Raw genomic sequence first — 16,985 nt, forward strand, 5'->3', positions numbered from 1 at the left:
ATTATTGTGAGCATTTGTAACTTAACATTACAGGTAATTCTCTGTTTTCACTAAAGCTAGGGGGGAAAATGTCTTTGGGAGTTTAAGAAGAACATTATTCAGTTATAACCTAGAATAGTATCAATAAAAAGTATAATTTAGGGTAACATAATAGAGTGAACTACATAAATCTTTATTGTTTTGATATTATTAAAGTCTTCAATTATGTAAATAGAAGAATCATTGCTTAGGAGTATTCCAAGAATCTATGCTGTTACTTCAAGGGTCAACCAGGTCCTGATTGACCCAAATCCATTAATTATAAGGAAATATAGTCCCAAGGCATCCTGTGAATCAAGACTATAATTTAAAATATTATAGTCTTTAAAATGTTTAAATAAATATTTTAAAATATTCAAAATAAATATCTAAAATAAATATTATTTTATTCTCAATCATGGCAGTTGTAACTTGTGTATATGCCTCATATTAAGATAAAACAATACAAACAACAAAATAATGTTAGATTACATGGAAAGTTTAAAATCTAGGCACAAAGTTTACTGGTTAACAGTAGTGAATGATTCAGTATTAGCTCATTGTTTAAAGAAAATTCTGCAATATGTTTTCCTGTTAGCAATGCCAGGATAGCAATTACATATGTTGCTTTCACAGTTAATACTTTTTTAATATCTCAGTTAAATTGACAATAACAGTACCAATAACTTATACATTTTAAAGCACAGTTTTTAATTAAAGAGTTTTTCCTAGATTCTAAAATAGCTGCCCCTCCCTCAAAAAATATAAATATCTGACCTTTTGTGGAATTTGGGCAAGGGCTGATGCAATCATTTTAGAGTTTTCTTCTGTGAGGTTTTTGACCATTGATCCCAGAGTAAACACCACGACTCCATTTTTTCCAGAACTTTGAACAAACTCTTCAAACTCCTGTGAAGAAAACAGTCTTTGTTATGTGAGAGTTTAGAGTTATGAGTCACACACTTTTCTCAGTGTGCCTGAACTAAGAATGATTCTATTTTTTCATGTTAACCATTTCAGAGTACAGAATATGACCTGAAATCATTGGTTAATAGGCAAATTAAAAATGATTTAAATTGGAGGTTCCCTTTTAGCACATTAGAGATGTATGTGTGTATGTCTTTACAAATTATTGACTATATGTATCTTTTGCCATTGCTGAGCTCTTTACTTGTATCATTTGACTCTGATACATGGTAACTAAAGTAATATGTGTACATTTGCAGATGAGAAAGCTATTTCAGAAAGGTTAAGCAATTTGTCCAAGGCTGTAGAGCTTCCCTGGTAGCTCAGCTGGTAAAGAATCCACCTCCATTGCAGGAGACCCCAGTTCCACTCTTGGGTGGGAAGATATGCTGGAGAAGGGATAGGCTACCCACTCCTGTATTCTTGAGCTTCTCTGGTGGCTCAGACTGTAAAGAATCTGCCTGCAATGTGGGAGGGCTGGGTTTGGTCCCTGAGTTGGTAAGATCCTCTGGAGAAGGTAACAGTTACTCACTCCAGTATTCTGGCCTGGAGAATTCCATGGACAGAGGAGCCTGGCAGGCTACAGTCCATGGGGTCCCAAAGAGTTAGACACAACTGAGCGACTTTCACTTTCACACAGCTGTAGGTGTTACAGCCAAATTTCTAAGTTACTTCAGCATGATCAAATATGCCATTTTACTTTGAATGTGATGCTGTATGTGTCTATTACTGTCATTCAGTATGCATTATAAGAACTTCTGCATTACTTGTCCAGTCAGGAAGTTATATAGCTACCTCATTTCTAAATGTGCTGTGGAACCTTCTACCAAGAGAAAAAATAGGCAATATAAAACAAAACTGAAATTTAGAAAACAGAACAAAGTAACTGTACCAAAGTATGTCATTATGTTGACTGTGCTTCAGTAGAAAATGAAAGATAAATCTTATTAGCATCCATGGCTAAATATGAGGTGAAGCACCAGAACTACTTAAGAATCAAATGTTATTCATTTGGAGCATTGTGGAGAGGGTGCTAAAAGGTATTAAAGAGAACTGAATATAGTCATTGGCTTACTCATCATTTACCTTTGTACATGCACTAACTCTGAAACAGCCCACAAAAGTTATTATTGTGCATGAAAAGGTTGAAGTTTCACCAGGTTCTCCATCATATTCCTTTCTATTAGAGCCTCAATCCTCATGATTACTTTACTCTTCACCCTCTTTATGCCTCACTTTGCACATTTGCATTGACTCTTGTAGCGGTATATAATATGTTGATTTAGCATATAATATGTTGATTTAGTGTCCTTTGTTGTCTAATTTTTTAAATTAGGGATATTACTGAACCAACATTAGCAATACAAATTGTTCAAATAATTCAATGTTATGAAAATGCTTGCTACAATGAAGAATCCTACTGACATCATAGATTTAAGAATCTTTTTGTTTTTCATATGTGTGAGAGCATGTCATTACATGACTGCAGAGATGTGATTGTGCTTTTGTAGTGTCCCCAGGGCCCTAGTGTTCTCTGGTGGGTGGAGACAGGGAGATAGATTCACTGGAAAATCTACAAAGCCCTTACACTTCCTGGACACCCTGCAAAAAATAACAGATTGATCCTTGATGCCACATTATTGATAAATAAATACTTAAATACACACATTACACATACATACACATACACATTAAATATTACACATACATATGTGTTATTGGTCAATACTAAGACAATAGAAGAATTCTTCATATTTTTGAGCTATTAAATATATCTAATATGTTTATAAGCAAGCCTCACACTATTCCAACATTTGATTTCTAGGATTTTAGAACTGAATGTTTACAAGGCATAAATCTTTTATTAAAAATTATGGAGAAAAAAAAAACAAACTCAGAATACTTAAAGGATTACTTTCTAAGCTGAAAAAATGGCTTACGACAATGTAGAATGGATATCCAACATCATCTATCTTTTCAAAATATTGAACATTGTGCTTTAAGATTTTGCTGTGAATGTAAATGTCTCTAAAAATAGTTTATTAATTTAAAAAACTTCATAAATACTTAATTGACCTGTCTCCAGTGATTAAAACAGTGTGTTTAATAGCTGCTTGCTAGATACTGCATTGTACCTCATTCAGCATATACAAACATGAATTGACCACTTTCCCTCAAAATTGCTCCTTTCTCCTTCTTCACTTAGTAAATGACAATATTATCTACTAAATTCCCACACAAAATAGTAAATATAAAGGATGACATATACAAGAAATAAAAAGCTAAGAATTAATTCTGAAACTGTCACTCTTAACTGCCACCTCCAGCCGATCTGAAAATCTTACCGACTTTCTTTGTAAATATTCTCCGAATCTTTCCACTTATGCTCAAAATTATTATCATATCGCATTTAGATTTCTATAAAGTCTTCTGAAACTACTGCACCTATTTCTCAGCCCATTTAAATTGTACTCCATTCCAAATAATTCAATAACCAAACTATATGAAGTGGTAAGCTGTATCACCTTATTGCTTAAAACTTGTACATTGATTTGTCATTGATATTAAATTTGAGGTAAAGAATACTTGTACTCTGCTGTGCTTAGCTGCTCAGTCATGTCTGATTCTTTGTGATCCCATGAACTGTAGCCCACCAGGCTCCTCTAATCCATGGGGATTTTCCAGACAAGAATTGAGATGGGTTGCCATGCCCTCCTCCAGGGGATCTTCCCTACCCAGGGATCAAACCCAGGTCTCCTCCACTCCAGGCGGATTCTTTACCTTCTGAGCCATCAGGGAAGCCCAAAGACTACTTAGTATTGCTCATTTGCTTTTTTCATAACTTACCCTATGGTCATCTTTCCATGCTAATTTCTTTCCTCTATTTAAACCAAACAAATGATTACTGTATGTTCTGCCAGGATTTTGGGTGAGCCATCACACCTCTATTTGATCTTTTCTCAAAGTATCGTAATTTCTCTACTATGTCCATTTCTTAGACTAGGTTATGCTGAATAACTTGCAACTCAAAAATCTCAGTGTCTTGGGGTTTCCCTGCTGTCCCAGCGATGAAGACTCTGCTTTCCAAGGCAGGGGGTACCTGTGCAATCTAGGTCAGGGAACTAAGATCCCACATGCTGCAGTAGCATGGCCAAAAGTAAATACGTAAATAAGAGGCTCAAGTATCTTAGTATCCTAAAGCAATGGCTTCTTTCTTTTACCATATATCCATCTATTATTACATGTATTTTTAATCAGGATTCAGATTGACACATGCCATTCACATCACAAAGGGAAAGAGAACTCTGGAGTAAGTGCATCTGACAATTAAGAGTTGGACATGGAAGTTATACATGACTCTTCAGCTCATACTCATTGCCCAGAGAATATTGGACAATTTCACTAAACTTAGGGGCTGGGAATTTTATTTTAGCTAAACATCTGGCATATTTGATTAGCATCAGTAATGATTACTATGATAATGTAGAAAATATGGTAGCATAAAAGTCTAATGTGGATAAGTCCCTTTAATTCTTGTGTCTAGGTTTTTAGTTTGAATATCAAGTACTAGAAATAATAAACTACAAATCATTTCAGGAGGTAAATACTGAGAGAGGCAAAAAGAAACACATTTAATTACCTTAGGCAAGGGTTTTGCAGGCTTGCAGTGCAGTCCTCCAACAAATTCAAAGTTAGGTAAGAAAGGGTGAGGAAATTCAAAATCCCAGTTAGTTCGAATCAACCACATTTCAGCTTTTCCCATAATCTCACATAATTTGGTAGATTTTCCTGAACAAAAATGAAAGATGATAAAGGGAAAAACATTTGATATGCTAGGTGGGACATGTTTTACCATCAAATTTCCTGTGAAGAATCTTTAAAGAACCAATATTAGTTCTATGCAACCCAAGATAAATCAATAGGCTTTTCCTCCTCCACGAGTACAAAATACTGAGACTAGGAAGAACCAAACACAGAAATAAGGATGGAATAACCAAAGATCTTCTGCTTTATCTCTACCAACAAAATCTTTCAGCTTGAGCTACACCTGAGCCCTACTCCATGCTCAGAATCAGCAGGTGCTCTTAGCAATGAACAAGAAACTCAGCCAGTGATCCTCAGCCTACTGTGGTACAGTCTCCTCCTCTTCTGGAATTCCAATTTATCTCATTCTCATTGCTCCAAAAGCTTCTGATAGCTTTAAAAATAAGCAGCTTTTTAAATTGAACCATTGTTTTCTTTTCTGGTATTGGAAATGTCCTGTTACTACTAAGTACATCCTATCCAGAATGGAAATCTTATAATAAAAATCTTAAAGTAATTATCTCCTTTACAAAATTAGTTTCACAAAACTTTGTCCTCTTTGGTGAAGATAGAGCACTGCATCATAATCTGGTGGCAAAATATTTGCTATTTTGACCTACTTCCTTACAAAAGTGTCCCCTTTCAAAAGAAGTGGAAAGCATGTAAATATTAACATAATAGCAGCTCAAATTAGTGACTCTGAATTAAATCACATTCCTTAGTTTGGAGCAAAAGTTTCATTTCTGAATTTATATAATTACTGTGGTATAAGGAACCTTATTCAGAGTGTAAGTGTTCTTTTGAAATATGTACTCCACATAACCAATAAAAAGAAACTATAGCTATCTGGATTCTCACCACATGATTTTTTTAAAAAATATTTTCCTTGATATTCTAAGAGTGCTGAAGTTTTGATTAAAAAATATGAGGGATTTTTGAATTGTCAGGGAAACCTATCTGCTTAAAAGATCACAAGCAAATCTCAGTAATTTAGGAGTCTGATTCTGGTAAGGTCCAAGGTATTCAAATTCCAGTTTCAGATCTAGTATAGACCTCATATTTGAGCCTTAGGTGTCAGCTATGGGTATACTTTTATTTTCTTTCTGAAATGTTTTGCTCCTCTACTCTTTTAATGACAATTTTATTGACATACAATTTACACCATACAATTCTTCCTTTTAAATACACTGTGTGGTCTTTTATGCTACCTTCTTTTATTTAGCAAGTTTTCAGGATTGATTCCTAAGGTCATATGTATCAGTACTTCAAGATATTTTATTTCTGAATAATACTTTTGTACAGATATACTTCATTTTTTTAATCCATTCAGTAATTGTCGAATATTTGTGTTGTTTTCATATTTGGCTCTATGAATAATGTGGTTATGAGCATTAAAGTATGTAGTTTGTGTGGATAAATGCATTCATTTTTCTTTGTTATAAGCCTATGAGTAGAATTATGGGGTCATATCATTGATTTGCCTTCTTTTGTTATCCAAATAATACCTTCTTTAGTTAAAATCTGCACTCTTTTGTTATTAATCCAATGTGTTTCAAGCATCTTATTGAAAGGAAGACAATATTGTACAAAAACTATAATTGATCTGAATAAAGACTGTGAGCCAATATCTCAAATTTGGAAAACCATTTCCCAAAGTTCCAAAGCAATACTACTTTTTGTATTATGATGAGGCATTTGTTGGATACTGGACAATTCAAAGATTATTTATATCTTTAGAAAAATGTATCTACATTCTATATTGCTATTTGTTAGTGATTTACTGCAGATTTTTGTTTTTAGATTGAAGTGAAGTTAAATGTTAACTTGCATATTTCTATTTAGTAGAAAAAATCATCTCCTAAATTATGATCTTATTGCCTTATTAAACATTGACTATTTTTGTATCTAACCTAATAGTATTTTCCTAACATTCTTTTTCCTCCAGAACTGTTTATAGTTTCTCAAAATATTTTGAAGCAGATGCCATCTTACCTGTTTCCTCATCAATTATTAGAACAAATTCATACATAATAAAGTTAATAATTACATAAATTATGTTATATTTTAAATTTGAAAAAATATGCTTGGAATTCATTATACAATGGAGATTATAAATTTATCCTGAATGGCAGGCTATATCTAATAGTATTTTTAAACTTATAAGTAAAAGAAATGTTTTCCTTTTATTTTATGACTTTATTATTTTTTTTCAGATTATTGATATATTCCCCAAAGAATATTTCAGGTGCCAAGAGCTAGGAAAGAATCAGAGACAAGAGTTATGTCCTGTCACTAACTTCACACTAAAATATGTTCCTAAGCTGAGTATCAAACTGCTGGAACTAGGAGTAAACAAAAATCTTAGATCCAGCTGTAGGTCAGTCACTTCTTGATCCACGGTTCAGAAAATGTTACCAGGATGAGATGTCAATGACCTTTTCTCAGTTTTGCCTTTTGTACCTTGTACTTTGGACATAGGTGAGTGTTGGGTGCAACAGTTTCTGCCGATGTTTAGGGTCAAGTCTAGAGAAATAAACACCTGTTTCTGTCACAAAATGCCTAGAAACTGTCTCAATGTTACATGTCCACCTGGATTAAGTCTTATGCCTTGTTGAACACACAGTATATTCCTGGGCAGAATACTTCATTAGAAACACTCACATTGTTTCTGAATTGTTGAAGAAATGATTTCTCATAGAAATTTAAATGTGCTAAAAATAAGGAAAATGAAAAGATCTATATAAAACAAAAGATTACAACTATAAAGGAAAATTTTTAAATTTAGTAATAAACTAATCTTTTAGTAATGACACATTATTAGAGATATTTCTGTCCAAAATAAGACATACAGATGGCTAACAAACACATGAAAAGATGCTCAACATCACTCATTATCAGAGAAATGCAAATCAAAACCACTATGAGGTACCATTTCACACCAGTCAGAATGGCTGCGATCCAAAAGTCTACAAGCAATAAATGCTGGACAGGGTGTGGAGAAAAGGGAACCCTCTTACACTGTTGGTGGGAATGCAAACTAGTACAGCCACTATGGAGAACAGTGTGGAGATTCCTTAAAAAACTGGAAATAGAACTGCCTTATGATCCAGCAACCCCACTGCTGGGCATACACACTGAGGAAACCAGAAGGGAAAGAGACACGTGTACCCCAATGTTCATCGCAGCACTGTTTATAATAGCCAAGACATGGAAGCAACCTAGATGTCCATCAGCAGATGAATGGCTAAGAAAGCTGTGGTACATATACACAATGGAGTATTACTCAGCCATTAAAAAGAATACATTTGAATCAGTTCTAATGAGGTGGATGAAACTGGAGCCTACTATACAGAGTGAAGTAAGCCAGAAGGAAAAACATAAATACAGTATACTAACGCATATATATGGAATTTAGAAAGATGGTAACAATAACCCGGTGTACGAGACAGCAAAAGAGACACTGATGTATAGAACAGTCTTATGGACTCTGTGGGAGAGGGAGAGGGTGGGAAGATTTGGGAGAATGGGAATGAAACATGTAAAATATCATGTAGGAAACGAGTTGCCAGTCCAGGTTCGATGCACGATGCTGGATGCTTGGGGCTGGTGCACTGGGACGGCCCAGAGGGATGGTATGGGGAGGGAGGAGGGAGGAGGGTTCGGGATGGGGAACACATGTATACCTGTGGCGGATTCATTTTGATATTTGGCAAAACTAATACAAATATGTAAAGTTTAAAAATAAAATAAAATTAGAAAAAAAAAAAAGCAACTTTAAAATGTATATAAAACTAAAACTGACTCCTAAAAGCCAAAGCAACCTGAAGACATAACATTTCTGATTTCAGGCAATATTGTAAGCTATAGTGATCACAGCCATATGGTATAGGCATAAAAACAGGCACATGAACCAGTGGAACAGAATCACAAGCCACAAAATAAGCCCATACATATATGATCAACTAATATTTCACAAGAGAGCCAAAAATATTCAAATAAAAAAGATCATCTTTTAAATAATCCTATTTAATAAATAATAAATAATCCTAGAAAAAAAGAAAAAGGGTATTCAAATGAAAAGAATGAAACTAGACTGCAATCTTACTCCACTACAAAATTAACTGGAAATGGATTAAAGATTTCAATGTAAGATCTGAAACCATAGAGTTCCTAGAAGAAAACATGGCAGAAACTTTTCTTGATATGAGTCTTGGCAGTGATTTTTTAAACATGATACCAAAAGCATAAGCAACAAAATTAAAAATAAGCAAATGGGACTGCTTCAAACTAGAAGACTATGAACAGCAAAATAAATGATCAACAAAATGGAAAGGCAACCTATAAAATTAGGGACAATATTTTCAAACCATGTATCTGATACAGGATTGGCATTCAAAGTGTCTAAAGAACTTATAAAACTCAGTACAAAAATAAAAAAACAAATAATTTAACGTAAAAATGAGCATGTGTGCATGCATGCTAAGTCACTTCAATCGTGTCCAACTCTTTGTGATCCCATGGACTGTGCAGCCCACCAGGTTCCTCTGTCCATGGGATTCTCCAGGCAAGAATACTGGAGTGGGTTGCCATGCCCTTCTCTAGTGAAAATGAGCAAAGGACCTGAATAGACATTTTTCCAAAGAAGATATCAAATAGCTAACAAGTACATAAATGGGTGCTCCCCACTGCTAATCAGGGAAATGTAAATTAAAGTCACAATGAGATATCACCTCATGCCTGTTTATATGGCTATCATGAAAAGACAGGAGATAACTAATGCTGGTGAGGATATGGAGAGAAGGGAGCCCTGGTGCACTGTTGATAGGAATGTAAACTGGTGCAATACTCTGGAAAACAGTATGTAGGTCCATCAAAAAATAACATTGTAAAACTACTACCACCTCCCATGTTCACTGCAGTGCTGTAGCATTGTTTAAGGTAGCCAAAATATGGAAAAACTCTAAATGTTTTTCTATGAGTGAATGGATAAAGAAAATATAATTATATATACCATGAAATAGTATTGCTACTGCTAAGTCGCTTCAGTCGTGTGTGACTCTGTGCGACCCCATAGACGGCAGCCCACCAGGCTTCCCGTCCCTGGGATTCTCCAGGCAAGAACACTGGAGTGGGTTGCCATTTCCTTCTCCAATGCATGAAAGTGAAAAGTGAAAGTGAAGTCGCTCAGTCGTGTCCGACCCTCAGCGACCCCATGGACTGCAGCCTACCAGGCTCCTCTGTCCATGGGATTTTCTAAGCAAAAGTACTGGAGTGGGGTGCCATTGCCTTCTCCGTGAAATAGTATTAAGTTATAAGAAAAGAAAAAAGACAACCTGTCATTTGCCTCAATATGGATGGAACTTGAGGAAATCATGGTAAGAGAAGTCAGAGAGGTAAAGACAAAAACCATGTGAAATCACTTAAATGTGGAATATTAAAACACATACACACACACATGCACACACAAAACAAAAAAGAAAATGAACTTATAGAAGCTGAGAACAGATTGTTGGTTGCCAAATGCCAGGATTGGAAAGTGGGTACAATAGGTAGGTGAAGGTGGTGAAAGCATACAAGCTTTCACTTGTAAAATAAGTAAGTCCTGGGGATATGATGTACAACATGTTGACTATATTTAGCAGTACTGTACTGTATATATGAAATGAGTTAAGGGAGTAGATCTTAAAAGTTCTCATCTCAAAATTAAAAAGTTGTAACTATGTGAGGTGATGACCATTAACTAGAGATCTTGTGGTGATCACTTCACAATATGTATAAATACAAAATAATTACATTATATGCCTGTGATTAAAAAAAAGTGAACTTAAAGCAGGGCAAAAAAAAAGCAACATAAATTTTTCTCTGCCATTTGAGCCACTCACCACCCTCCTCTTTAGCGTATATTGCATATCTATATGCAAGGGCTGTGTGGAACTCCAGCCGCAGAGTCCAGGTGGGAGGGCAGGTGGGCCTAGGATGGGGGCAGTTGGTGGCCTCAGAGTGGAGAGGGGAGAGCGGTGGAGAGTACTGGAAGCAGAGACCTTGCCCACTGATTGAGGTGTGGGCTGCTTGAGAGGGCTCAGGGATCCGGGGAAGACGGTGGTGCGTTGAGCACAGGCGGGGGAGGCTGGGAGACTGGCTCCCACTCCCAGGGCGAGTGCTTTGTGGACCCAGTACACACAGTGCTGAGCACCCTGCTGCTCCTTGGCAGGCCGTCAGTCAGGACTTGCATGTTGATGGTACGCTTAGGCTTATTATTATCAGTCATCGAGCTCTCAGATCTACCTCACCTATTGAGATTAGACAAGTTAGACTTACAAACTGCCCAAAGGACAGCAACCACGATTCCTGTTTTTATTCTGATCCTACACATTCTTTTCCCCCAACTTTTTAAATCTGGAAACTTTCAAACTACAGAAGAATTGAAAGAATATTAGAGGGAGCACTAGCCTTCACCCCCATACATCAACTGTTAAAACTGTACTTGTGCTTTGCCTCCATCTCATCTCCATATACGGAGAAGGCAACGACACCCCACTCCAGTACTCTTGCCTGGAAAATCCCATGGACAGAGGAGCCTGGTAGGCTGCAGTCCATGGGGTCGCTGAGGGTCGGACACGACTGAGAGACTTCACTTTCACTTTTCACTTTCGTGCATTGGAGAAGGAAATGGCAACCCACTCCAGTGTTCTTGCCTGGAAAATCCCAGGGACATGGGAGCCTGGTGGGCTGCCATCTATGGGGTCGCACAGAGTCGGACATGACTGAAGCGACTTGGCAGCAGCAGCAGCAGCATATCTATATTCCACATTAATTAGGTTTCCTTAGAAGACACAGGAATACCAACTCATCAAACAAACAAACGAACAAAACAATTTCCTTTTGCTAGCAAGGTAACTCTTTAGGAGAAAACATTTCTTCCTTAATCCTATAAGGTGTCACAGTGACCCACCACTCGCTTTGGCCTATGTAAGTTGCCAGCATTACTCTGATATATAAACTTTTGATGTATAACCCTCTATCTCAAAAACTCATATAACTGTGTTTTGATTTCTAATGGGAGGACTTTTTTCAGAACTTTCTAAAAAACTGCCTCCCAGGTTATAATCTTAAGGTTGGCTCAATTACAATTTTCAATTTTTTCTACAGATTCACAATATTTTGTTGACACCTAAAATTAATACAAAGTAACATGTCAATTATATCTTAAAAAATCTAACTTAATAATGCAAGCAGAACATGGCTGATAGGGCCCACATGGGGTCTCATTGATAAGATGGCTCGTTATTTGTGGTGTAGCTGTTAAACCATCAACCCCCATAACAGAGACCTGAGAGACCTTGGTTTTTCCAGAGTAGGCAGGCATAGCAGAGTAAGTGGCCCATGTCAATGAAAAAGGAGATCAGCTTACCTGCCACTGTAAGAGTTACCCTGGACTCCGTAGAGGTGATGAGAGTTGGGGCCTGGGGCCCTGGGCACTTTCAGACTTCAGTGGCAAGTCTGAGGAGCCTGGGCAGAGCTGGGTCAGAGGACTCCTGCTCTGGACCAAGAGGGGATGTCTGGATCCCTGGAGGGGTATTTGGGCAGTCGACCTTCCAATGTCCCTTTATGCCACAGCTGGGACATGGACCTGGAGAGGCCTTGGCTTTAGGCATGAGCGGGCTCAGTGGCCTTCTTTGCCACATTTGAAGCAGGGACCAGTTGGCTTCCTTTCTTTGTTGGTTGATGGAGGCTTGGAGCCATGTAGGGCAGTGGCTAAAAAGGTGGTATTTGGCCTGATCTGGTTGGGCCTTCTCTAGCTTTGCCTGTTCTTCCCAATTTTTGAAAAATCTTAAAGGCTAAATTTAAAAGGTCTCGTTGAGGGGTTTGAAGGCTTTCTTCTGTCTTTTTTAGTTTCCTTCGGATATCTGGGAATGACTGGGAGATAAAATGGGTGTTAAGGACAACGGTGCCCTCTGCTGAAGTGGGTTCTAATTTTGCATATTTTTGTAGTGCTTCCATTAACCTGGATGGAAACTGTGCCAGGTCTTCATCTAGTCTTTGAGTTATTTCCTGCAGCTTATCAAAGCTGATGACTTTATGCCCTGCCTTTTGAAGGCCCACAGTAAGGCAGGTCTCCCTACCTGATAATCCCAGTTGGGATCATCTCGGGGGGACAGCCATTGCCCCTATGGGCTTAGTACCCTGTTTATCTCATCAGTATGCACCTGAGAGGCTTGCCATACTCCATACTCCTTCCTTCTCTTCTGGAAGAAGAGTGGAGGAAAGTATGATGTAAGTATCATGCTAGGTTAAGTCGTAAGACTGGGTAAAATCCTTGAATTCTTTTAGTAATTATCCAGGTCTGAGGAGAAGGAGCCAAGACGCTTTTCAATCTGAGACAGATAGGTGAGGGAGAATGGGACACGAACCTGAACAATGTCTTCTGCTCCAGCTACTTCAGGTAAGGGAGGAGTGGAGCGGGGTCCTCTGGTGAAGTTTCCTGTTTTAAAGTTGTTCGGAGAGGGGATCTAGGGAGACTGGGGTAAAGCCTTGGAACCCTCAGGGCAGAGGGTGGGGCTTAGGTCTCAGGGTTTATCTCAGGCACAAGCAGGAGAGGGTTGTTGGGCGCCGCGGTGGCCGCGACCTACCCTTGAGAGGGAGGGAGTGAGGAGGGGGCGTAAGGTGGAGGTTGTGGAACTGGATCTGGAGCGGCTACGAGGGGATTGGGAGCTATCGGGGGTAGGCTGTGGTCGGAAAGGTGGAAGGAAGAAGAAGGAAAGTCTGAACAAGGATTGGGAGACATTGTTTAGGAGGATGTGGTTCAGAGTGGGCTAAGAGTATTTGAGAAATAGAAGGGGATTCACAGAGAGGGGGTCGAGAGCGAAGAGCAAAGAAAGCCTGAACATAAGGGATTTCTAACTACTTGCCATTGCGGCAGCATAAGTTATATAATCGAGAATTCCATTTTCTGGCCACTGGGACCTGTTATCAAGTTGGTTTTGCAGCCAGACACTGTTAGAATAGGAAGTAAGTCTGTTTGGTCTTATCTCCCCTTGGAAGCCCAAAGCTTTTAGGTTTCGAAGAAATCATCCCAGAGGAGTAGACTTTGAAGGCTGGGATTGAGAATTTCCCATTGCGGCCGAATAGGGAAGTTAAACAAGGGCGAGAGAAAGCGAGGAGACCTCGGACCTGAGAGCTTCCTCGTTCTCAGGACTTTCTTGGAGAATAATAATAGTCTGCTTTGAAATGGGCTTCCCCCATTTCAAAGTAGACGGGGCACAAGGCCGAGGGGCTGAGGGCCGTGGGGATCCTCCCCTCCCGCCTATCGCTAGGACTTAGAAACGAGGCGAGAAAGAGAGGATCCAAGGGAATGGGATTTCATTCACCCTTGGATGGTGACCGATGGATGAAATGTGGGCTGGTGTGTGGATGTTAGTCCAGCAAGGCGAGTGGAGAGTCCCGTCCCAGAGCTCATCTCAGTTTCTCGGCAAGGTCCAAGGGAGGGGACCACCGGAGGTGGGCTTGTGAGAGGAGCCCACCCAGTTGCGGTGGATCTTCCCTCCAGGGTTTCGGCACCAAAATGTAAGGCAAGTGCAGAGAAAAAGAGAGTGAGCCGGGCAGTCAGACAAAAAAAGGGAAATTTATTAGAGGGAAAAAAGAGGGTGACTGGCTCTTAAGGAGAACCAGCGTTCTCCCTTTTGATGGAATCCTTCTTATACCTAACCAAAGAAAAATTCTCTAAAGGGATGGTCACATAGCTGGCGGTCTGGAATCTGGTGGTCTCACAGCTTTAGAAGATAGGTGCCAGTGAGATAACCGGATGTCATTTGGGCAATTTGGTCAGTCTCACAGATCACTGTGCTGTATTCTTTGTTTGTGAGGTCGACATAAGGATCCATCTTATCAATGAGACCCCATGTGGGCCCTATCAATGGCTTTCTCAAAGTATCTTCTGCAAAATCCTCCTTAACACAATTATATAAACTTTATTTAAAAAATAAGCATATCAGTTATGCAAAATGAAAGCATAAAAAGACTTGCTGAAACTGATAAAATCTTTGAGCTCAGGATCAAAGCTCAATAGTTCACTTCTAATCCAATTGTGAATGTAACAGCAACAATAAAATACATTTAAAAGTCTAGTTAGAGAAAAACATTTCTTGTTTCTTTCTCTTTTGGAAGGCAAAGAGCAGATGAAACCCATGTATGTTTGTTTATTTTCCAGTTTTTTACTCATCACTTTACGAGCCTGGGAATCAGCAAACCAAGCCTTCAGAGGATGCAAACAGAAGGCCTGAGAAACAGCAGATTAATCAAAAAGAAAATGGAAGGTATAGTGCCCTATTCTAGGGTCTTCCTGACCCAGGAATCATCAAACCCCTGTCTCTTATGTTTCCTGCATTGGCAGACAGGTTCTTTACAGCTAGCATCACCTGGGAAACCTGCATATGAAAGGAGAAGTAAACAAGAGAGAAGTAGCCCAAGGTTATGGAACTTAAACACTGTCAGATTTGGGTTTTGTAGATATCCTGAAAAAAAAAAAAAAATTAGCAGCATTGAATAGGATTTATGGATAAATATAGAGAATATTTGTTCTCTGATAAATTTTTAGTACTCAATAATCTAAAACAAAACAAAAAAGGAAAAGTTTAAGAAAAGAATAAAGAAAGATAAAGAATTGTTATTATGTTGTTACTCAAAACAGTTAAGAAACATGAGCTTGGAAAAGCTTTTTTAAGTTTTCATACAGTCAGATAAACATTTACATTTTCCATATGAAATAAGAATCATTATTACATGCAAATATCTCTTACCTAAAACCTTGCTGTAATATTCATCCCATTCTGGAAATACAAAATATGAATACATCAGGTCATTTATTGTATACGATAACCAGTTCTCCAGCCTCTGCATAAAAGTCATGCTGTCTGTCAGTCCTGATATGGCGCCAGGAACATATGAAGAAGGCATAGGAAGCCCAGCACACAATCTCTCAATGACATTCCCATAGGAAAACCGAAAGGAGTATATAAATGGAATGTTGAGAAGCTCAGCCACTAACTCCCCACAGAAGCTTAAAGGGTCAGCAATACAGATATCAAACTTAGCTTCCTGAAGCCTGGTGAGCAACTCCTTGTTTGTGACAACACTGTCACAAATGCTTCTGGTTGTTGCTAAAAACTCTTTCAACATTTTTGTCAGTCGTACTTGCCTCTCCCACCATGAAACTTTCGGCAGTTCAAAACAAAGTGTGTAGAGATTAGCAGTGAATTCTTCCATGAAACTTTCTTTACTTATTGGAGTTTCAAGGATCTCCACGTTAAAGGGAATCTGGGTATGATCAAGCAGAGAACTTGTTGAAGGTACGAGGACAGTTATCTCATGCCCACGAAGGTGGAGTTCATCCAGAATAATCTTTAAATTAATCCAGTGACTGAAATCCATGGGCCATACAAGTATCTTTCCGGTCCTTCCAGAGTCAAAGAACCATAGATGCAGCATGAAAAGGACATAGAAGCCTTTCACAGTCTTCATAATCAACTCACTGAAACTAAATCTGGGCTTGGACGAAGTGCATGAAACTCAAAATCCAAACATCTCTCCTTGACTCTCCCAATCAATTTATACTAGGTAGGATTGAACTTTGATTTATGTACTTTGTATTAAAGATTAAAACAAAATGAAACTGCCTTGATGGAAAAAAAAAAAGAAACAGTCGATAATGTCAATAAAACAATTAAGGGAAAAAGAGAAACACCTCAGAGTGAGTTTCCAAACTTCTTTTATGAGCTTCCTTGGTGGTTCATATGGTAGAGAATCTGCACTCAATGCAGGAGACCTGGATTCAATCCCAGGGTCAGGAAGAAATAGCTACAGAAAAAACAAAACAAACAAAAAACTTCAGAATGAGATTTTCAAAACTTCTTTTCATGGATATCAAAAACAGAGGACATGAAGTTAGACATCAATTCATAGTAATTTCTAAATAATATTAAGAAAGTTCATCATCATTTGATGAATATTCAATTAAGACTAGATTTTTTGGATCTTTTCCTCTGATTTGATTTGAATGTTCATTGAACAGAATGGTCTCTCTAATATTTCTTTTACTGATGGCAGATTCTTTATCCACTGAACCACCAATATTTGTCTATAATTTTATACACACTCATATTTTGATTGTCTGGAAACTATCTCTTATTATTTAAGAAGGA

The 16,985-nt window shown here is 38.0% G+C and overlaps 1 protein-coding gene across 1 annotated transcript in view; it reads right to left on the minus strand.

Annotated features, from left to right (window-relative positions):
• Positions 1-16,366, minus strand: part of LOC781988 (uncharacterized) — a 37,220-nt gene extending 20,854 nt beyond the window's left edge. The window contains exons 1-3 of the mRNA NM_001101281.2: positions 15,585-16,366; positions 4,625-4,773; positions 796-927 (exon numbers count right to left, since the gene is read on the minus strand). Coding sequence (NP_001094751.1) covers positions 796-927; positions 4,625-4,773; positions 15,585-16,305 — 1,002 coding nt within the window. The 5' untranslated portion in view covers positions 16,306-16,366. The remainder of the gene's footprint in view (positions 1-795; positions 928-4,624; positions 4,774-15,584) is intronic.
• Between the last annotated feature and the right edge of the window lie 619 nt (positions 16,367-16,985).

This window comes from Bos taurus, chromosome 6 (genome assembly GCF_002263795.3).
Source record: "Bos taurus isolate L1 Dominette 01449 registration number 42190680 breed Hereford chromosome 6, ARS-UCD2.0, whole genome shotgun sequence".
Lineage (NCBI taxonomy): Eukaryota > Metazoa > Chordata > Mammalia > Artiodactyla > Bovidae > Bos > Bos taurus.